The following is a 23637-nucleotide window of genomic DNA, read 5'->3' as shown; positions in this document are numbered from 1 at the left end:
GGCAGACATTTTGAAAATACCCAGCTTTTAATAAAACATGACATACATTCTTCTTCCGGTTCTCCTGAGGTTACAGACATTAGTTATGACCTGAATTCTCAACAGATTCTGTTGTGTTTTGGAAATCAAAGAGCACAGAGACGGTTTCTGGTTGAGTGGCACGATGAAGAGAAGATCTAACCGACTCTACTTTGATGACATTCATGTCAGCCTGTTGTTCTAGTAGTAGAGCTTCTGGTTTGGGTCGGCTACATAACATGTATCATTTATGCGACTCAGTGGTGTAGCATCTCGTGACATAACGTCAGCAGTAAAGATAACTCAACTTTTGGTTTCAAACATGCAACGTATCCTCAAACAAACGAATGTTACTCCTCATTTTGTGTGCGTTTTCCTACTGTAATGGAAAATATATGTAAACCATGTGCTTCTAATCAAATGTATATTTAATTGTCTGCTGTGCAAGAATAGAAAGGGTAGAGACTAGTAAAACACGGCCCGCCCTTCCTGTGAACTATCGATAACACAGAACCACCTGATGCCTGGTTATCGGCTTCTGCTTGTGTCAGTTTCTAAAGAAAACTGAACCATTTAGATCAGTTATCTGGGAGGCCTACATATGTAAGTTGAAGCAGTCTTGTATCACGTACATGCAGACGCCGCTTGTCTTTGGCTCATCTTGACATCTTAACTTTCTGTATGTGTATAAATGACATGTCCAGTGATCACTTGAAGAAGCCTTCCCTCAGTGCACTGAAATACGTGTCTGTGGAAACTGCTCTCCTTGCTTGCAAGCAAATAAAGAACAAATAACTTTGATTCTCTCAAGACTCTGTTTTTTGACATAGATTGAAAAACTCTAACTTTTCTTCCGATGGATCATAGAAATTTTCCACCACACTACGAAAGCCAGAAACACAGTTTTCACTTGTTACATGCATACAGTCTTTTCAAAATGAACTTCCGTTTTCACAGGAAACAACTCAGTTTAGGCAACAAAACTACTTCGTTAAGTTTAGGAAAAGAAGGTTAAAATAACTACAGCGGTGCCGTTGTAGTCACTGAGGTATGCGAGTTACATTAAAACATCAACGTTGACTTCTCGTCTGACACGGGGAACGAACGGTCTTCTGGCTGAAAGATGGCTGTTTGTTGGACACATCCTCCTCCACCAGCCCTGTGTGGGCTTCTGTGGTCTTAATACTTCCTCGTTCATAATTACTTGGGTATAGCTATGAATGCTGGATGAGAACCTGTGTTTGTTTGAAAGCCCTCCCTCCCTCCTTAGTGGACTCTTTCTCTCTGCCCTGGACGTTTAATAACGATGGTGATTATTGCAAATTCTGACCATCATATACATCTTTATCTGATAATTGGGACCTTCCATCAGGGCTTTAAGTCAGCAGTTACGGTACCAACAAGTCAGTCACCTAGTATTAGTTATTATAAGTGGTTACTATTATGTTACAGCAAAAGAGGTTTCTGACATCAGCAGTCTGATGTGAGGCTGCTGGAGGGAAAAGTGACCAGACTGGCCTGAAGAAGCATCTGATAAGCCCGGTGTGGCTCTCTTGACTGTAAATAGTAGTTAGCCGGTGTGTCACCGGCAACCTTAAACCTTAAGCGCTGGGTGTGTGGGGCTGACGCCGCAGTCTTCTTTTGTGTGTGCAAGACAGCAGCATATGCCATCATTATGACTTGAAGCAAACCCTACAGAAATCATAATATCTGTATAAATATACTATAACACTTGTATTTATTTATAGAGTGAACGTAGAGCCTTGTTGAGAAACTATTATTGTACAAGCACAAATCAGCTGGGAATAACTCTGTTTATGTAGCCCATACGCAAAACAATACACAAAACCATGTTCTACTGTCCACCAGAGGTTTCTATCAACTTTCAGGCGTTAATCACTTTAACAGGGAAAACATCAACACCCATATACAGCCACCATATCCATGTGTGCAGGCTGTAGGATTCTTCTTTTCCAGAGTAGAGGATGGGGAGGAGAAGATAGAGAGACAGAGGGAGGAGGAAGAGAAAGATGACATAACAAAGTATGTGTGCCTGTGCCTTTAAGAGTCCCCAGGCCTGGGGACGAATGTTGGGAAAGTCGCCCAGTGCCTTTCTCATGACCCCTGAGAGGAGGCCTTCTTCCTTCTGCGTCCACGGATGAAGATGGGACATCAGAGGAAGCACAGGAGAGATAACTCACTAATTCCTATTTTCATTTCAATTTACAAGTGCGAACAACACATCAACACATCTCCAGGCAACAAGCTACTAGTTACTCTTTCCCACATTTGAATATGAATGTTTGTGTATACTTAAAAATAGTAGTAACTCAGTGAATGTGGGGCAGGAGTTGCGACTAATGATGAGCCTGCACATGGTCTTCAGAGGTCAACACAGCCTTAAAAACATGCAGCTAATACTGCACTGCTCCACATTCTTTAATCACAGCATTAATCCAGTGAATATGACTTTCATTAAAGTAATATAATTAGGTTAATGACCCCAGGCCTAATACATTTAGAATCAAACTAGGACAACCACAGAGACGCAAAACAACTACAAAGAGTTATAAAATGACTACAAAGAAACACAAAAAGACTACAAAGAAACACAAAAAGACTACAAAGAGATGCAAAATGCCAGAAACAGACGACACAGCCATGGCATCATTTTGTGTCTTTCTGTTGTTTAGCCCTACAAGAGCCACGTACTTGGACACTTGGAGATGTGTGGCAATAGAAGAGTTTATGATTATAGGCCAATAACATATTGACAAACGGGGGAGCTTTCACAGGAAATGAGGAAAAAGACTAAAAAGGGAAAAATCATGGTAAGATTCTTCCTGCTCTCCCTTTACCCGCAGTGTGAGGTTGAACCTGCACTGATCTCCCTTTCAGGTTCTTGTTCTCCTGGGCCTGGGTGTAAATACATGGGATTACAACAGGCACTGGCACACTTGCCCGGACTGACGATTGGACAGCGAACTGCCTCGCGGAGACACAAAAGTGCACTGTTGTATTTCTGTGTCATTACGTATGTACTGATAAATCCCTCAATCTCCCTCCTCAAATCAAAATTGCACCAGTTGCTGGGGACACATACATGAGGACTGCAGGCTTCAAACCGCTGTAATCCCGGCTCAGAGTGGAAAGAGGCTTTGCCGCACATCCATTTGGTATTATTCTAAGAAATAGGCAATTAGAGATACGGCCATAGTCGTAAGTTGGGCAAACTGCATTCCATGGCCCTCCCTTTGGCAGTCTCCAGGGACATGTAATATATTTTGGGATGAAGTGTCATCAGGGTAACAATAGGGAGTGAAACAGGAAACAAACCAGTTGTCAGATTGTCATATATAGAGTATGTCAGTGTGCCAAGCTTTAAGGCCTGTTCTGTTGTAATGGGGCAAGGATCAGGGCCCTAAATGGCCCCGTGTTCAAATAACATTTGTAGCTAAAAATAACGCTTGCAACCCTCTCATTTACTACTCTAAATCACTGAGTCGCCACAGAAAATCAGCAGTGGCAGCACAGACCCCCCCCCCCCCCCCCATCCCAATGGAGCCTTTGAAGCTTGTATGGATTGACCTTGTTAAATAACTTAAGTCCATTGTGGGACCCACCTGGAAAACAAATGAGTGTGTCCAGGGTAGAGGAGTAATTGTACGACTGCTGGTCAAGAGATCAGGCATAAGGCTTACACACCGCTGCCATGGACAAATGGCCTTTGATAAGGGACGTCTAGCTTCAAGATTAGCTTGTGTGCTAATGTAAATGCATTCACATCTCTCTCTCTCTCTCACACATACACACACACACACCACTAAAACACAGTGCTAATGCCAAGAATAAAAATATAGCTTTTTCCACTGCACACGATCTATTTGTTTGGCGTTAGGAACATCTAGAAATAGTACAAACTGGGGTCCAGATTCCCGCTTTGGGGGACCAAGTGTCGACACAATGGCTCAAACCATTCTACTATTGTCCTGGCAAATACACCAACTTCCTAACATTTTGAAGTGGCAGCAGCTTGATCTCATACGGCCTATGAATGGCACCTTTAAGGACATTTTGTGTGTCATGTCTACGTTTTTTATCATTGAATCAACCATCTCTGACAACATTTACGTTCCAATACAAGGAAACTGCATTCTGCATTATGTTTCAAGGGAAACCCATTTACTCAGGGAATATAGTCGCAGTTTTAAACTGTTTTAGACAGTTTAAAACACGTGGTTGTCTGATTGTAGACTGAAACAAAACATGACAAAAAAGGAAATCAAAACAAAACAAAACTACTCTGTTAGGTTTGTTAAAAGGAATTTGAAAAATATTTCTAATAGTTCAAAAACAAACATAACCCGTGACAAAATAAACTTAATTCACAATGCAGTTTCGTTGTATGGGAACATCCTTTTCAGGAGATGAGGCAACACTTAACAACCGCTTCTCATTCCCAACTCGTCACTATATGTATGCGGGATTGCAGTTTTAAATGCGTGAAATAAAATATAAATAAACTGCTTGGTTGGGTTGTTGAGGAAGAGATGTGGTTTGGGTAAAATAAGTACATTTGTTGTGTAAATTAAGTTAAGTATGTAAATTAATTAGTCAACGTAAATAAGTCAACAGCTGACTTGGTTTCACACGGAATACTAACAGCGGCCTCCTGGGTGAAAGTCACGTGTTTGTTTGACCCAACCACCTGCCCCTTGTTGCTTCCTGTCGTGAGAAGAGACCGGCCGAAAGCAGGTGTACGTATGTATATAAACCATAGACTGTCTACGTTACAATACCGTCAATGCTGCATTTAAGCCTGGATGATGTTATTTTGAGTGTTGATGGAGCAGCTACAATGTTAGCATCGCCTAGCACCGATCGATCCCAACTCCACTCTGAAAACAAGCATGACAGACCTACAAAAGCAGGAATTCTTTTCACAAATCGGCATCATTCTGTAGTTACCTCGCCATCCGTTTTCATCCATTTGTTCACAGAGCATCTCCAGACAGGACAGGGCTACGTTTGGTGTCGCGGCGTATCTGTAACTTCCACAATATGTAGGAAGCAGTAACAGTGGTTATTTTGACCACGTTGTTGGTGTCTACATAGAGGTAAGCCCCCCCCCCCCCCCCCCCCTCTTCTCCGGCACATCTAGCATGAATTACATGAATGAACGGTTAAACACCAGTAATGTGAGGAAACATTAGCTTTGCGTTTGGTGTGAACACAAAGTGCATTACACACATTTACTGGCAAGAGAGAAATAACACTAGAAAAGATTCACTTCTCCCTGTGTGTGTGTGTCTTGAGTTGACTTGCCTTAGAACAAATGACAGGAGGGCAAATTCATTCACGCAATCAGAATGCAATGCATAATTAGGCACACCGCCTGTTGAACCATATGTAATCAAATTAGCTGATCCAAACATGACTTCTCTGAGACAATCTAAATGGGCCATTGAGAAGCACAGTTCACTATTGTGCAGTAAAGGCTGAGAACAAAAAGATACAACCGCTGATTAGTTTAACAAAAGTAACAATGAGCGGAACAGAGGACAACATTCAGGTTCAGTGACATCCCACCTCAGGACCTGCTGTGTTCAGCTGCTCTGTCTTGAACCTATGTGTGTGTGTGTGTGTGTGTGTGTGTGTGTGTGTGTGTAACCTGTTTCTGCCTGTACCAGTGCAAGTCTCATATGTTTTATCCTATCTTTTGAACACTCTGCCGTTTGTTATTTAGTTTGTTTGTTTGTTTTAGAGCTGCACAATAATCAAACTTCTAAATCACATTATGGTATGCTGCAATTTTCAAATCGCAGGAGGTGCAATGTTTGTTAATGTTTGTTAATGTTGAAATGTTGGTCAAAACACCATTTTAAGTGAAGATTTTCACTTTTATTTCCCAGTTGATCAGCCCTAGTTTGTTTACATGTATTTTATATTCAATACATTTGTTTCATTGTCGACTAATCTGCTGATATTTTTGGATTAATCAATGAATTATTGAATCTATATAACTTTAGAAAACAGTGAGTTTTGTCCCACCATTCACGAGAAGGAAACTCAGATTCTCACCATCCAGATTCTAACGGTCACATGTTGGTAACTTTGCTTGAAAACTGACCAAAACGTGCACAAAGGTTTGTTTTTAACCACAACCACTCATCAATCTCTCCTGCTGTTGACAGTCTGATAACGTTCTCCACTGCTCTGATTTTTGACTGAAAAACACCAAACGAGGCCTTGTCGTGTTTGTCGGAGGGACGTTCGCTCGCTTCCTGTAACGCGCTGGCCCTACATCGTGGGGACCCGAGGAGCGCGCAGCTTTCCTGTTGCCACAGGCTGCTATTCATGGACATTTCCTGCCTGTATCTTGACCGCTCCTTGTTTTCAGGACACACCTGCGAAGCGATTGATGGCGAGTCGACCGCCGAGGTCAAGGTCAGCCACCGTGCTTGCATTGTCCCGATGTACTGCGAGTGGCCTGTTGTTAAAAAGTCCAGGTTAGTCGGCGGGAGACATTACTAGCAATCCCTCCTTGCAATGCCTAAACCGTAACTCCATCACAGGCCTCTGCGTGGCAGAAGGGTGATACCACCTTAACAAGCCAGCCTGGGATTGTTTTGGCAACAGTGCTGAAAAGCACACACAGGCTTTCGATTCAATTTCAATTCAGGCAAAAAGGGAAGCTGAAGCTGAAAATGCTTGTGTGTCTCCCCAGGCCAAATGGAAGTCCTCTGTTGGAGCTAATACACCCTCACCTGAAGCAGACGGCTCTCCCTAACTTAAATGGATATCTCCTGTTTCTCCATACGAGAGCGGGATGGTTCGCGAGAGTAAAAACTGAATGTTGGAGGCACTCACGACTGTCACAAAATGTCGATGCTGAGGGTTGAGACAAGAGGAATGATGAGATGATGATTGAAAATTCATGACCAGAGGAATCCAAACTTCCAGCAATCCCTTCGTGCTATTTTGGGAAAGTGGTTTTACTGCCAAATCAGAAGCAGGTGCTTCTACCTTTTGAAAAATCACAACGAACTGCATCAATGTGTTCCTGTAAAGTGTAAAATGATGCTCCCCTCTCCATAACGCCGTCAACATTTTTCCCTGATTAATAATTTAAAAAAAACTTCTCATTCCTTAAAACATTTGCAAAACGCTTGTGCGGCTGTACCGTGCCCCAATTTCTACATCACAGAGATGTCTGCTTACAGTACAGCTACCAGTGGAAGTAGGAGTTTAATACATTGCTAGAGAGAGTGACGGCTGGGCCAATGCTGCAGCGGCTATAAAGGGATTATTGTTCCCTGGAAGACATAATCATGTGTAACACACTTGTTTCAAATCCTGTGAAAAAAAACAAAAAAAAAAAACAGGTGTTTCTGCTTGAAATTCCTCCCGGCACACATACGGGACAGAACCCCAGAAACAGACCTTAGATCAGTTATTGGGGCTGTGGAGAGTGGAGTCAGGGTGGTTTCAATACCATTCAGCTATGAGGAATACACTTCACATATTCAAGAATGGAATGTTTAAAAACATGTTGCAAACACTCACAGGAGATAGACTATTGCTTTGATACACTAACGTTAAATGAAAATGTGTTGACTGAGTGTCAGCTTGATATTAGACCAGTTTTAGGTCCAATGTGTTGTCATTATTCAGAATATCTGATACAGACTATGTATGAGAAGTGTATTTGTTGTTGTGTGAGGATGAGCAGTGCACTGACCTGAGAGCCCCCACAGCAAGGTGAACGAGAGCAGAGGAAGTTTTCTCGAAGTACTGCCGACCTCCATGGTGGACGCGGCGTTCACGTCCGGCTCTATATGTGAGCGCTGTGTCGCCTCGGGCAAAGCTCCTCCAAGTCTGCCAAGTGGCTTCCCGTCAATCTCCCCGCAGAGACGTTAGCCGGGGAAGGTGAGGGGGGCCACTCCTCCGGGGTGAGGAAATGTGGAGAGCCGCAGGAACTCCTCTTCGCTGACTTTGCGGTGAGGTGGTAATAAAGTGTAAATTGTATCACCGCCTCCGACACCAAAGGTATTGCGCGGCACTTGTCCTCCGCTCAACGCTCGGTTGCATCCGCACTTCCCTCCGTCTCGAGACGGCAGCGAGTAGCTACAACTCCGTAAGTTGTCGCCTTTTGTCATTCAGAGAGAGAGAGGGAGGGAGAGAGAGAGAGAGAGCGAGATAGAGAGAGAGAGAGAGAGAGGGATGGAGAGAGAGAGAGAGATAGAGAGAGAGAGAGAGAGGGATGGAGAGAGAGAGAGAGAAAGAGAGGGAGGGACAGAGGGAGGGGGAGAGAGAGAGAGAGAGGGATGAGAGAGAGAGAGAAAGCGAGAGAGAGAGAGAGAGAGAGGGAGAGAGAGAGAGAGAGAGAGAGAGGGAGAGAGAGGGAGAGAGAGAGAGAGCCGTACTCTCCACCTTGCACCTTGTATCAATTTACATAATTTAAAGGCTTACTTCCTGTTGTGAGCTTCGAAATAAAACTCTCTTTTTACTTACACGGTTTTATTGAAAGCTTTGCGTGACAGTCTGCTCTTGCTTTGAAAAGATGAGCTGACAAACATCCGTTATTTTGCCGCCTATATATTCCAGCTTGACGCATTAGCACCTGTCCTGTGGTTCGTTGAGTGCAGGTGCAAAGGCTATTTTTCCCCAGAAATTATAAATATGATTACGTGGTTGGAAACGAGTCATATATCTTTCCCCAATGTTCCTTAAAAACATTAACATAAAAGAAATGTAAAAACACTGTAAAACATAGTTTAAACAAATTATCCAAATATCTTTGTGCATCGACGTTAGAAAAAACATTCATTGTGAAATACAAATACAGATTATTAAATAATTTCCTCAATTTCTATCAAAAAACATCATACTTCAAATGTCTCACTGCAGACTTGAATGTTTCTCTAAAAAAGAAAAAGGGGCCAAAATGGTGTTTCGTCAAATTCTAGGCATGCGTGTGCTATTCGCCAATTTCAAATACCCTGGCTCAAGCTTTTTCGACAATAAGCCTATTTTCCAAACCCACACAACTAAAGCTCCATCCTTTCCCCAGCCTCCCCTTCAGCTCCTGCTCTATCATGTGTGAAGAGGTGTGGGTCTGAAAGCAGAGAAACAGACTGGACTCAGCTTGACGTGAATTCCCAAGGTGCAGCTCACCCCCCCCCCCCCCCCCCCCCCCCCCCCCCCGATGTAAAAATATGGACTGACCTGTGCTCTCCGCAGTGGTCAGACCCTTTTATTTCATTTTCTAAGGTTGCCCTGTTGCCTCAGCAACAAGAGTGAGGCTAATGCAGGACGACTGCTCAATTATGAGAGGTGAACAAGGGTTATTCCTGTGATCAAATCCAAAGAAGCAGGGTCCAAGCCTTATGGGGATGAGATTTTGTTGTGTTGCTGTAAATTGCATCTGGGCCTCCAGCTGGAATCCACAGCATTCAGGGGACGGCTGTCACAACAGGCCTGCTTTTACTTTGCTGAAAAAATCATTTGAGCAGCACTGGATTCTGGACCACACTGTTAATCCAAACAGATAGTCTGGTCCAATGACGAGCAAACCTGACACCTAGAGGCCAAACATATTGCTTGGTAATTATTCTATATGATATTCAGTGCATCAATGTGCATCAAACAGCTATTATAGGTAAAGATATGGTGGCGTCACCCTCCCTCTGTGTGTGTTGTTATCTGAGCTTCTCTGAGCTTTATTTAAATAACCGGGCCGGCATGCTCAAGGATGCCGCTCTGCTCTCATAGGGCACTTATAGCCCATAAAGCGTCGTCGTGGAAACGTAGGACCCACCCTCAGGTAAACACTGTTAGCTCAGTCAGCACCGTTGCCGTGGTCTGCACTGTTAGCTCCTAGTGGTTGAGAGCCGTTGAGAGCCAATAGAAATCCCCTCCATCTCATATGAAGATCATTTTGGTCTTTTCTAATCTCATGGGGTTGTTCTCAAAAAAAGGGAGAATCTTTCACAAAAAAGTGCAGCAATACACATAAACTATTTCACCATCATCTTGATTTCTGCAAATATATAGGAAATCCTGAGGAACAGCACTGCATTCATACAAAGAAGATATTACCAAGGTCTCAAGTGCAACACTAGAAACCCACCAACATGCAGTGAACAGTGTTTGCTCTTGTTATTCCTGACAATGACAGGCTGCAGAGAGGCAGGGGTGCTGATGTCCAGTGTCCTCCTACTGCTCATGTTTGCTAATTCAACACAAGCTCTTCTGCCGTGCGGCTGGACCAGCCTACAGAAACTAGTTGTAGTTTATGTGTCACTCCATCGCTCCACCCTGAGCATTTAGACTTTAAACGGTTGGCTTCTCTCAACATAAACAAGAACAATTTGGGAAATAGTTTGGGTGAAATATACAGTAGGAGGACACTGGAGTAGAGGATAAACTGGTTTATAGAGCAGAGACATGCTCACTGATCAGAGTCCTGTCCTCCCTCTTCTGGACAGAGACACACAGGCTGCAGCAGAGGACACTGATCACTTCGAGTCATGTTTCCATGTTTCAGAGGAGTTCACCTCTATATTAATGTCCGCAGCTCACAAACAGTATGAGTTGGATCCATGATGCTTTGATGACAAAACAGTAAAGTAGATATTATTCAAATGTATATTCTGTTGAAGTTATTACACATCAAATACACAAGTTATAATGGAATATTTATTCACGTTAAGTGTCATTCCGATCATTGTCTCAGAAATATGTTGGGCCTACAGTGTAAATATAATGTAACATTAATTATTAACTGACTGAGTCAGACACTTTGTTCATTACAAAAAGAGCAGCATGCATGTTTTCTATTTGCATAAACTGTGTGACACGTGGTGCGTTCATTCCCTTCCCTGGCTCTAATGGCACATGTTTGTTGAAGTCTTGATGAAACAGAAACAGAGAATTGATCTAAAGGCGAGGTTTGTAAAAGCTCAGCGGCATTGCTGTCTCTCTGCACAAACATCACATCCACACGTTGTGTCATTGTGCCCCCCCCCAGAGGACCCTTTGAGTTATTAGTCAGCTCTCCGCATCGGTCCCCCTGCTTTCTACTTAATCAGGTATTAATGCCTTTCAAAGCCGATCTCTTTACTCCACAGTGAAGGAATTGAAGTCAGTTCCACTCGGCCGTGTGGGGATTTTCAGCAACAGCTCTCTGTGTCCATCTCCTGGTGACATGGGTGAGTTACAGTCCCGAGCGTCACCACGGTCCTCAGCTGCTGCAGCTTCATCCTCTGACATTTCTAATCACAGAGGGATTGATGCTCTGCATCAGGGGTCACCAACCTTTCTCACATGAGACGCCATTTTTTAATTATCTTGTTTATCAGTGTGCCGTATCGACATTAGGTTTTCCATTATGTTTAATTATGACAACACATAAACATGTAATATTATTCTGTCCATATAGGCAACGTGCTCAGCAATGTTTCTTAAAGGTTTTCCTCCCATAATCAGGACATCGTGATTCGATACAAGAAGGTTGCCATCCTTATGAAAAGTCCACATCTGAGTTGAGGTAATCAATATGTAATCTTGCAAATTGTGAGTTTTCTGTCTTAAATTTGCCACTTTAATCTTTGAGAACATCAATGTTTTTTTTCTTCTCATAAATTTACAATTTTGACAAGTTTTTTCCCATAATATTACCCGGCTCCGTATTATTCTTATTTTCTTTACCAAATGGCCCAATTACGCCCTCAGACATTTGTCATCTTAATATATGAACGATGATGCTACAGATGTTTGTGGAGCATTTATGCCACCTTTTTTTGTGAAACATCAGACGTCTTCAGTGTGTCACCTTGGTGAACCTGGTGCTTGTATTGCACCACTACAGGTTTCCATCTGAACATAGAATACTACATGATTGAGGACAGCATGATGCAGCTGTACATGTATCAGATTCTAATGTGAGCTCAAACAAACACCCAGCAGCCCGTTCTCACCGTGTGTCACATGACAGTGAGCGCTCCATTTATTGTTTTTTCAAACATGTAAACATACAAGACGGTGACTTCAAAACAATCGCATACAAGACGTGGTGTCAACCAATAAAATAGAAAATATCATATTCATCTTCATATACTGTATACCCAAACAAATAAACATTGCAAGTTTGCAAAAGCCGGAATGCTCAAGAACATCGATATTTTTAAATATATATATATATATATATATACATTATAGATATTTAAGGTAGATTTCATATACATAGATTCAATATGGACTTCTCCCTTTTCTGATTCTTCTCTACACTAGTCCTCTCCTGGCACATTGCACATAACCTCAGGAATCATATCATAAAGCTGAGTTACAGGTCGAGGATGAGGTCACCCCTGCAGATTAATGTCTGAACCTGACTAGAAGTAGCTCAGTGCTCCAGGCCCGGTGTACACCCATGAGAGGAGTGTGTGTGTTGGTCTCCTGATACCAATAACCCCAGCGCTGCAGCTCGAGATGCTCCAAAGATCTGCCCACCAATACGTATCACAGAGCGGTGGACACTGGTCCATTCTAAGACGCATCGTGATGCGGACGATGCAGTGACGGAACATTATCGGAGTTTGGTTTCCTTTCAGCTCAGTGTGAGTCTGTCCTGCCGCACTACTTTCTCTCTCTCTCTCCATCCGCAGGCGTTTCACCGAGGGCAGAGCTTTGCACAGAGACGGTGTTCACACACTTGTTACGATTATTAGCTGTTCTGTTTCAACAATGTTGGATTTTTAAAAATGTGCTTGCAGGCTGCAGTTCAAACATGGTGTTGTTCTGTTCACCAAGTCAAATAAGAGCAATGAGTAAGGAAAGCATCACTCACCGCTAGGCTAATTCACGCGGCGTAAAACCTCAGAGGCATTCAGTGCCGTCTTAGAGCTGCGATGCGAAGTCCTTATTTCTGTAGATTACAGCACACCTGGAATGGCCTGCATAGGAATTTATACTTAGTCATCTTTCTGTACTGAGGTGGCTCGCACAGATGCTGGTTTTTCATTAGACTGTTGTAGTCAGATCTATTGAAAGCACTTTCTAAATAAAAAGCGAGTTCAGGTTTATCTGACTGCTTGTATTAACTGATGAAGAAGTAGGCATGAGCAGTAGCTCTGAATGTTGAGGATGCGATGCATCCAATCCAGCGAGTCGCTGACCGGTGAATCTAAATGTAATTGTGAGTAAGATTCACACCTCTAACACACATCGGCTTAATATCAGGGATTTCTCTTCTCTAGCTGATACCATGGCACAAACAACACAAGGAGTAAATGAATTATGCCCTATTCCACAATATCTCACTCTAAATACCACCGAGCTAGTCAGGCATGTGAATGTACATGAGCGCTATGAAAGACCATGCAACAAAGACAGTGAGGAGGCCGAGCACACGGCAGCAGGTGGTACAGTGTGCTGTGATGAAGTTTCATTGAATCTTCACAGAGCCCAGTATCAGAAAACGCCTGCGATACAGCTTAACATGTGGGAGGGTATCGGCCGGTACGGGAGCCTGTGCACCGGTCAGGTGCCACGTTATCATACCAACCATCATGACAAAAACAATCCGTGCACAACTTTTTAGTACTGTAACCGTAGTATTATCGCGGCTGCACTTTAACAATTTATTCAAGGAATTGTTATTTATTTCTAGATGTATTTATTGAAATGATTTTTCAGTAGAAAGTGGCTTTCCTTCTCTGTATGTATTTGTTCATGTTTTAGAAAAGGATTAACCTGAGCCAGGCCATACATCAATGATAGCGTCATATCACATCAGTAAAACAGAATAATATATGTATCTTTTTCTTTGCAAAGCACTGGTATCGGATCGATACTCTGTATTGGTTGATACGCAAGTGCAGGTATCAGAACATCTCTACAGATAATGAATGATAAGCAGCGTGAGAAAGGTTTCCAATAGTCTGCATTATTTACAGCGCCGTCGGCACACGTGGCGTTATATTTACCGGCTGCACAGAGCCGCTGTGACAGGTCGGCATCAGGCGGCACGTGTGGTTTCCTGTGCTGAATTGAAATGGAGAGGAAACCACGCCCAACCGGCGGTTGTGTTAGTGCACCCAGCGTTCCCAGGTATCCGCATTGGTCGATACCACCCGATCTGCATGGAAGCATCCCCAGCTGCAGCCGGGTAACACGTGCAAAAACATAAGGCATAAACCAGCACGCTACTCTTCCATGCTTTTCTGAGTTCAGGTCCGCAGCTCAACAGTCACAGTAAAGGCAGACCGTGGTCCCCTCGCTGCCTTGTTCGCTACATCCTACTGAGGTAGACGGATGCATGCTGCAGTAGTCACCTAGCCAACCCCACGCTCCCTGATGAGGCAATACTTATCTACACTAAACGAGCAGCAGAAACCTTTGTAGTGCACATAAGCCTTAAATAATAAGTACATACTTCTTGGATGTTGCAGCTCTGTAATACTTAAGTTAGCGTTCACGCATCTCTGAACAATAAATCCACTTTATCGTCACTCTTTTTAGACTTAATGAGGGTCTGATGAGAAATCAGTTCAATAGGCTGCAAAAGACTCCTGCACACATCCATGCGTGGAAGCAGACAGAATCACCTTTCATGTTGCCTCGCTGGCTGGAACGCTTTGCTAATCGTATCTTTAGTCGATACAACGAGCGAAACGCAGAGTGTTGTTACGACGTTTCTTTGTTGTTGTATTTCAAGGGACAGCCGACGGCCGTCTCCAGGCACTCCAGCAGGGAGCCGGCCGAGAGGAAGTCCAGCTCCACCTCGATGAATTTGATGTAAATGGCAAAACGCTGCGACGAGTCCTCGGCCCCGTCCCCGCACTGATTCGCGACGCCGCCGCGGCAGTTCTCCTGCAGGAAACGCGTCACGCCAGAGGGTTCGCCGTGGGCGTAGTGTTTGCCGGAGCCCTGGAAGTGCTGGAAGAGACTCTGCTGTATGGTCCTCTCCTCCGCTATGCCCAGGTAGCAGTAAGTGACTTCACCCCTAGTCCTGTCCCACCTCTCCGGACCTTCTCCGTCGGCCTGACTCTGCGCTCCGTTCTCCGACTCGCGGTGAGGCGAGCTGCGGTCTTCGCCGTCGCCCCAGGGAAAGGTGTGAGCGGCGTCGTGAAAGGGCGACGCCGCCTCGTAGCCGATGGCGTATAGTCCGTACGCCTTGGGGATGTCCCCAGGAAGGAGGTAGTGGGATGTGCTCTTGCCGCAGCCCGCCGCCCTGGACTGGGAAACAGGGATCCAGTCCACCTCCATGTGCAGCTCCAGGCAGCGCGCCTCGCTGATGGTGATGTCCAGGAACTTGTAGTAGACGTTCTTCCAGTTCATCTTCTGGACCCTGGTCATGACGACGCGGCCCTCGGGCTTCTCTGGGTTGAAGTACTCGCGGAGCCTCTTGCCCAGCGGCACCTGCGAGCTGATTTCGGCATAGTGGTACCGCACGTCCTCACGCCAGCGCGTGTTGTAGCCCACGCCGAAGATGGCCAGCTTGTTGGACAGGTGCAGCCGAGAAAACTCCGTCCATGTCTGGAAGTGTTCCCATTTCAGCTGCACCGACTCCAGGATGCGCATCACAGTCTGCATCGTCTCCCTTTTCCTGCAGAGAACCCAGGGTACAGAATTATGACGCAGCAATAAATCACTATTACCTTTGTGAAAAGCACAAAAAGCACCTTGTTAGCCTCTATGAACTATTCAATGGCCGTTGACACAGTAAATAGGGGCGAAAGTACAAATGTACCACAAAAGAAGGTGGAGATTCCCGAAAGCCCTCATGAGCAGGGTTTAAAAAGCTCTGGGGTGACTTCTAGAGGCCCAATACATTACTTATAATGCCTTATGATCTGCTTATAGCACTGTATATGTATAGTAATAAGCACTCATACATATTCATAATGCATTATTACAGTAGTCTGAACACATAATAAAGGATTTTATAACAAATTATGAGGTCAAGTATCATAATATTTCATAATTGTTGGTCACTTACTGACAATGTATCTTTGCAAGGATATAGAATTCCCATAGTTGTATCACATTATTATCTTTTCACAGCACATTATAATCACTGTTATTAATAGTATAAAGTGATTGTATAGAACATATTCTCACCACAGCTTTTCTCTCATGCACCTGTCGACCTACTGGTGTGACTAAGTTTGCTCTATTAAGTCAAGTACAAATGACTTTTACAATGTTTTCAGTGTTGTTCTTGCATAGATGTAATGTCACTGACCACTTAGAGTAACTAAGTATCACATTATAATGCTTTAGAATACATTATATAAATGATGGGGTGCTCGAGTCCCCTCGCTCCCCTCTCCAGTCTAAATATGTTATATATGTCTAATAAAGGGCCCAAACATAAGCTTTAGAAAAAAACTTTATAGATTATAATGTATTACAACTATGAGAATGATAATAAGGTAGTAATGGTAGTAAGTGACCAGCAATTACAAAGTATTATAATACTTGACCGTATAAGTGTTAAGATTATTGTTATAAAGCATTATGAATATGTGTGAGTGCTTATAACAATAATCACAGAGCGCTATGAGCAGATTATAATGCATTAGAGACAGGAGATAGCTTCTGTGACTCCTTGTGGTAGGAGCGCTGCACATGGAACAGATCTGAAAATGACTAAAATCCAACTCATTTCTATGAATATCTTTAAGCTGAGTTCATCTTTCTTCTATTGTATGTTTATGGACTCAAATCATCCTCATCTGTAACTAACCAGCTTTGGGATAGCGGGTCCTGACCTGAGAACTAACTGGGACACATCCCATCCAGAGGAATGTCAGACACATTACAGAGTTTCACATGATTCACAACTTACAGCTCATAGCTTTATATCAGACATATTCACTTCACTTTGTTATAGTTGACTTACTGGATCTGTTCTGACAGCTCGATTTGAATCTGCAGAGCTCGGTTTTTAGGCCCCTGGATTTCTTCTAGAGAGAAAAACACACACGCACACACACACACACACACACGCACACACACACACAAGCTTAAACTCAATATTTCCGTGTCTTTCATTGCTATCTGCCCACTCCTTGCTAACACACTCACCAGTCTCCATGTCCCCCTCCTGGAAGGCCGAGTCCAGCACCTGGTTGCACCAGTCCTCCTGGGAGAAGTCTTCCAGGGTGCTGCTGTCAGACTCCATCTCCTGATACAGCCCGCTGCTGTTGATCAGCACCGGGGCACAGCTCTGGGAGTCCCAGCCTCCCTGGCCGAACACCTTCTCCAGCTGCTCTATGGTGTAGCTGCTCTTCCTTTTGCCGATGCCGTGCTCCTTCACGCGGCTGTAGCAGCGCCGCAGCGTCTGTATGTGGTGGTGGGATGAATAGAGGATTCGCTCAGCTGTTTGATGGGACAGTTCTACAGAGTAGTGACTCACAAGGAGTAGAGATATCGCTGCACAGGAAATACATTTTAATGTGAAGGTAATGGGAGGCATTTTTAGAAATGTTGACAATGCTATTTGTGGTTAGCGAACATGATTGACTCAACAGAGTGCTGCAGGGATGATGTATTTTTGTAGGCAAACCAGGAAGTTAGCATCCCAATGGTTCCCTCCTAGACGGCAACCTCCATCTCTGCCAAGTGAAGCCAAAGCTTCATGTGTTAAAGCTGCATTCTCTCTAATGTCCATCAGGGGGCGACTCCTCTGGTTGTATAGAAGTCTATGAGAAAATGACTCTACTTCTCTCTTGATTTATTACCTCAGTAAACATTGTAAACATGAGTTTATGGTCTCAAACTCTAGTTTCAAGTCTTCTTCAATACAGCATGATGTTCATTTAGTAAATGATGGTCCATTTAGAGTCAAACAGACCATAAAGCAGGGTATGCTTTAGGGCGGGGCTTATTGTGATTGACAGGTCGCTGCACAGACTATGTTCCCTCCACAATCAATAGAAGTGTTTCCATTAGATTTTGGATTTATAGCAGAAAATAATCTGTGTGGCAAACAAATGTTTATATTTGCACGTATTTGTCATCAAGATAATCTCCACATATGAACACCACTTTTATGATTTTTAAAGCGTGATTACAGTCAGCAGAAGTAAAAAGCTAACGTTAGGCTCTAAAGGAACTCCACCACGGTCACATGACTTCACATCTTCAGCACTAAGCTAAAGGAGGACGAGAGTATAGTGAGGACGTTTAGTCGTCTCACTTAGACACTACATTCACCAGAGGGGTATTTAGTGATGAAGATTAAAGCTTCTTTTAACAACAGACCTGTTTCAGACGTCTAACCACAAACACATTGACTTGAGATGATGAAACCCAAAGTGTAAAAATGCTGACTCATTTCCTGGATTTTAGGACTCATTCCTGCAGCACTCTAAGCTTTTTTATATTTTCAGCACTTCTTGCAAACAGGAAGTTGTTTAGAAACATCGCAAGGACGAGGTAATGTCAAATTTTATTTTAATTATATCACCTTAACCTTAACAAAGCTCAATAAAAGGTTCAGAAAACAAGGACTGACATCAATTCCCAACAGACACATTATTAGGTATGAAAATGGTCTGCTTGTAAAAATAACTTGAGATGAGTAAACTTTACTGGTTTGAAATTTGCCTTGATGAACTAATTCCACACAATGTACTACTAATAAAAGCATCATATACTTTACATAAGATATACAAAATACCATGAGAATAAAAGATAAGTTAAAACAACAGAAGACCTAACCTAAACATGGTAAAATATGCAAAATACCATAAAGACAATCATAAAGTAAAAAGACTAAATGTACCATGAGGTGCCAGTTTACCATTCAAGAGTCAAATAGCCTCAAGAAATACACTTCTGTTAAACTGCTTGGATTTCAAAGAGAGTTGTCTGATCCTGCTCTCAGAGAGCCTTTCCTCAAACAGAGGAGCTGCTGGGTGACATCCATCTCCAGAGTTCACAGCCTTTAGGAGAAGCAGAACAGGGAGCGGCCTGTCATCTCACATGTGTCTGAACTCTCTACTGTATTTGTACCAAACCAACATGTGATAGATAAACATACTCTCTACAAGAGATGTGTAGAACCAGAGCATAGTCTTCATAGCTCAAACATCACTCAGCACAGAGGACACCGACATCTACTGTATCAGGATCAGCTGGAATCAGGTTAGCATCACTTAGCAGTCAAGTGTGAACAACAGTTACTTGACTTAGACAGGTTTGAACACGATGGTGTGTCCACAGATGTGTCACAGCTGCAGCGTCACCTTAAAAGGAGAGCAATGGTACAGGACCTGCTCTCTGGAGCAGCAGCTCCTCACTGTAGAATGAAGCGTGGCGTCTGGGCTCAGTATATGTGGCTTTAGATGAGAAAACCTGATCTCCTGCAGGACATAATGATCCTTTTGTTACCTCGAATTTTTGCCAACCTGTTGGAATTCAAATTTTAAAGGGACAGTGTGTAGGTTTTAGTGGCATCTAGGGGTTTGTGGCAGGTTGCAACCAACGTAACCCCTCAGCTCAGCCCTCCCTTTCCAGGTATGTAGAGAACTACAGTGGCCTTCAGGTAGGAGAGTTCTCTTTTCAGGATTTTAGTACAACTAGGGGCTACTCCTATCAATACTTGGTTCTTCTGCTAAATCATTGTTTTAAAAAGGTTTATATAATTTTTAAAACAAATAAATCCAGAACGGTATTAGAAGTTATTTATAATTTAGATATATCTAAATATTGTTTCTACAGTTATGTTTACAACATCAATGTCACTATAAAGTCATTAATATCACTGGAAACAAATCTACAATGTCAACAAAATAAATTCAATTTCTGAGAGAAGTTTATGAGGAATAAAGAACATGGACATTAGACAGTATCATTCATTCCTCTTATCTTATGTCCTTCTATATTATGTCCTCTGTCCTCCTATCCTATGTCCTCTGTCCTCCTATCTTATGTCCTCCTATCTTAAGTCCTCTGTCCTCCTATCTTAAGTCCTCTGTCCTCCTACCATCTGTCCTCCTATCGTAACGTAATGATCGTTTTGTTACTGCTCATTTTTGTCCACCTTGTTATTCAAATTTTGATATTTAAAATACAGAGATGCTGAAAAGGAAAAGACACAAGGCAATGGTGGCAGAATGCATGGACAAGTGATATTAATATGGAATATGTACACAACATATGGCTGTTCCTTCTGATGACAGGTGATCTTGATCTGTTACATGGAAGGTGACACTGTGAATGAGTGAATAAATAAAAGCTTTAGTTAAGTCCTGATTTCACCCTGATAGAGCAATGTGGTTGTAAATAAAAAGAACGTCAACGATGATGTTAATTTGGGGATCATCACGATGAAATAACTGAACTAAAAATCCATTGAGGTGTCATAGTTTACATGTTAGTGTGCTGTGTACTTAAAGCACGTCATGACATTATGTCAGGTGAACAACCAGTGACGGTCCTGTCTGAGGATGGAGGATGGAGGGTGGACAGCCTCCTTATTTACCTTCATCCTCTCCCTGCACTGGGATGGGGTCCTCTCGTATCCCAGCTCCGACAGGGCTCTGGACACCCGCTCGTACATGGCGGGCCCGGGGGCCTTACCGGAGAACACGGTGCCCGCGACCTCCAGCTGCTGCATCCGCGCCTCCGTCAGCCTCTCGTTGCCCCACACCGCGATGAGGGCGTTTGTCTCGGACGGGGTCCACGACATTCCCCGGCAAGCCGTGAAGCTGTTGGAGGAGGATGAGGCCGCCGTCCGGCCCGCGGTCCCCGAGCATACGTTCAGAGGCGAGAAGCGGTTAGGCGTCGAAGGGTTGGAGTGGTATTGATTACTGTCACTCAAATCCTCCGACTCGGGGGATGGCACCTCGGTTTTCGGTATCTTTAACGGCGTCGATATCTCTGGAGAATGCTCTGCTGTACTGGACGCCGCCATGTTGCCTCTGTTGCTAAGGGGAGGGGGAGGGAGGGTGACGTTCGGGGCTGTACGCTGGGAGGCATGGAGGAAAACACGGGGTGGATCCTTGGGGGGAGTCGCAAAGGAGGATCCTGGAAGACTTTGAGTTGCAGGTAAACAAACAAATTAACAAACAAACAACCGACGTCTCTCGTCTCGACCAAGTCATCTTCGCGCCCTAACCATGACACCGTGACGGGGCGTGGTTATGAATGTATGACCGCATCAGATGATGTCTCTCCTCCGCCTCCTTTAAAAAATATAATAAAAGATTAAATAATTATAATGAAATAATAGCCTGCTCCAGATATGAGCCCCCTTTTGACTCGAAAATAATGTCACTGCAGAGGTGTGCTGTGTGGCAGCAGACAACCTTGCAGCATGAATGTGCTTGTTTTTATGTTTCAATCATCATCATAAATTACAGTTTTGACTTTTTATTCGATGACTTAATATAGAAAGAGGGTTTAATCTTACAACAGGCCCCTTTTTCACTGCAGACATTTGGAGTTGTCATAGCAGGAGAAGCACAGATGTTTATTCAAACCAGCTGATTTACATTTTGTTTCATATTTATTGTCATTATTATCAACTCAAGATCTTCCTTGTTTCCAGTTTTTTGAAACATTTTGTAAAAAGAAAAAAACAAGTTTAATGATAAAGAGGTAAAAATGAAACATTAAAGTATGGTTTACATTTTGTAATACCGTGTCATTTGCAAGTGCCTTCATCATTTCAAGTGTTGATTGTAAAAATAAACGCTATTTCTTAGTGCTTAGTGGTGCAAAACATATTGTAGCGAAAAAAATCCTGTTACAGGTATGAGCCCCATATCGAAGTTAGCATTTTAGCATTAGCGTGAAAGTGAAAGTGTTTTTCTGAACAACAACTACATTTGCTTTTGATACTTGCTATTTCTTTCTTATAATATTTGAATACTTCTTTGACCACTGTGTGTTATTAATAACATTAAGTAAGCCATGACAGTATAGGCCTAGTATACTCTATAGTGAGAAGTCAAGAAAGCAGTAACGGCAGCATGCAATATGGTAACACGCTTACAGTAATTATTATGTTCACCATCTTAGTTTAGCATGTTAGCATGCTAATGCTCAGTTAGGATGATGAGAATGACATTTTGCAGGCATGAAACATACAGGATATTTCAATATATTTATCGTCCACGTTGGAGAATTTGGGATATTTGTGTTATTTGTTTTGAACAATGCCAATTGACAAAAAAAAAGTAGAATCTGTAACACTCCCTGCCATCCCTGGGCACTGAATGAGACCTTTTATTGGCTTTTGAGTGTATAATTGGTCATTTGATGGCCCGAGTGATGGACTGTGTCATTGTTTACTTCATGTTTTCCATGACAATATGTGATTGGCTTCCCTCGGGGACTACAAGTCATTCCAGCCTGCTCTGCCATCTGTCCAGTGTTTGGCTGTGTGCGTGTGTGTGTGTGTGTGTGTGTGTGTGTGTGTGTGTGTGTGTGTGTGTGTGTGTGTGGTCAGTGAGGTCCTGACCTGGCCAAAGGGACAGTAGGATTCTTTTTGGATGAGGTCCACACACTAGCTGTCCAATACAGGTCAAAGACAGGAAACAGTGAATATCTAACCTTTACATGTCAAAGCTGCAGCTGTCAATGAGTTGTCATGTCTGCTGTCAGGACGAGATGTATCTCTTCCCATTTACGACTGATTGCTATTGAAGTTAATAAACTTTCTGGAAGTGCGGCGCATGTTTGGATCGAAATGATGATTCTGGGGATATTCTATACATTTCTTATTGCCAATGTCAAAGTCCGCTGAAAAGACCAAAACCAGACAATGAATGAATGTATTGTGTGTGTTTTCAAATATATCTTCTGCCTCTGCGCCATAGAGCTCCAATGTCAATGAGCCCCACTGTTGCACTGTTTGACACGTTTGTTCATGAACACACACTGTAGTTTATTTTCAGTCAATCCACATACACTGTCCTACTGCCCCAAATACTGACCAGAATGTGTAATAATGCGTAGCTGAAAATAGTGCCCTACAAATGTGGTACTTAATGCTTTCTAGGTAGTGTGTTCAGCTGTGTTTTTTAAACTTACACACTAGCAGTATGGTTATCTGGATGGGAATGTTGATCTGTGTGGTGGTCAGCCGTCCACCTTGATTCAGAAATATCTATAGGCATGGATGTACAGATGTGATTACATGCAACAATAACACTATATATCTGTCTCTATCTGCACACAAATAGTTTGTAGATATATCAGCATAATTACATTATTAATAACAAATAATCTTAATTCAATTCAATTCAATTTATTTTTATTTATTTTTGTATAACCCAAAATCACAAATTACAAATTTGCCTCAGAGGGCTTTACAATCTGTACACATACGACATTCTCTGTCCCGGAACCCTCACATCAGAACAGGAAAAACTTCCCCAAAAAACCCTTTAACGGGGAGAAAAGAGGGAGAGACCTGTGGGAGAGCAACAGAGGAGGGATCCTCTATCAGGATGGACAGAAGTGTGATAGATGTCATGTGTACAGAATGAACAGCATAACAGAGTTACAACACATTCAATGCATATGACAGAGCCACGGCAGGAGGCAAGACCAGGGTCCAGGTATCACCAGGATCCACAGAAACCTGCGAGGAGAGAA

At 43.1% G+C, this 23637-nt stretch overlaps 2 protein-coding genes across 2 annotated transcripts in view; both read right to left on the bottom strand.

Annotated features, from left to right (window-relative positions):
* esama (endothelial cell adhesion molecule a) overlaps window positions 1-8123 on the bottom strand; it is a 57789-nt gene extending 49666 nt beyond the window's left edge. The window contains exon 1 of the mRNA XM_076102131.1: window positions 7760-8123. Coding sequence (XP_075958246.1) covers window positions 7760-7826 — 67 coding nt within the window. The 5' untranslated portion in view covers window positions 7827-8123. The remainder of the gene's footprint in view (window positions 1-7759) is intronic.
* A 3875-nt stretch (window positions 8124-11998) lies between these two features.
* msantd2 (Myb/SANT DNA binding domain containing 2) lies at window positions 11999-20947 on the bottom strand. The gene is made up of 4 exons (XM_076102648.1): window positions 20516-20947; window positions 17113-17368; window positions 16928-16991; window positions 11999-15628 (listed from the first exon to the last, which is right to left on the bottom strand). The coding sequence occupies exons 1-4, from the start codon at window positions 20945-20947 to the stop codon at window positions 14707-14709; spliced, it is 1674 nt and encodes a 557-aa protein (XP_075958763.1). The 3' UTR covers window positions 11999-14706.
* Between the last annotated feature and the right edge of the window lie 2690 nt (window positions 20948-23637).

This window comes from Anarhichas minor, unplaced genomic scaffold (assembly GCF_050575085.1).
Source record: "Anarhichas minor isolate MPS153535 unplaced genomic scaffold, ASM5057508v1 ptg000027l, whole genome shotgun sequence".
NCBI classification, from domain to species: Eukaryota; Metazoa; Chordata; class Actinopteri; order Perciformes; family Anarhichadidae; genus Anarhichas; species Anarhichas minor.
Note: the sequence above shows the minus strand (reverse complement) of the source record. Positions and strands in the feature narration are given on the sequence as shown.

Excerpts from the sequence above, each read along its gene's own strand:
- msantd2 (XM_076102648.1), bottom strand. The coding sequence starts at position 20,947 with ATGGCGGCGTCCAGTACAGCAGAGCATTCTCCAGAGATATCGACGCCG. Across the intron at positions 17,369-20,515 it reads AGTGCAGGGAGAGGATGAAG|ACGCTGCGGCGCTGCTACAG; the intron begins GTAAATAAGGAG and ends CACCACATACAG. Across the intron at positions 15,629-16,927 it reads GAGCTGTCAGAACAGATCCA|GAAAAGGGAGACGATGCAGA; the intron begins GTAAGTCAACTA and ends GGTTCTCTGCAG.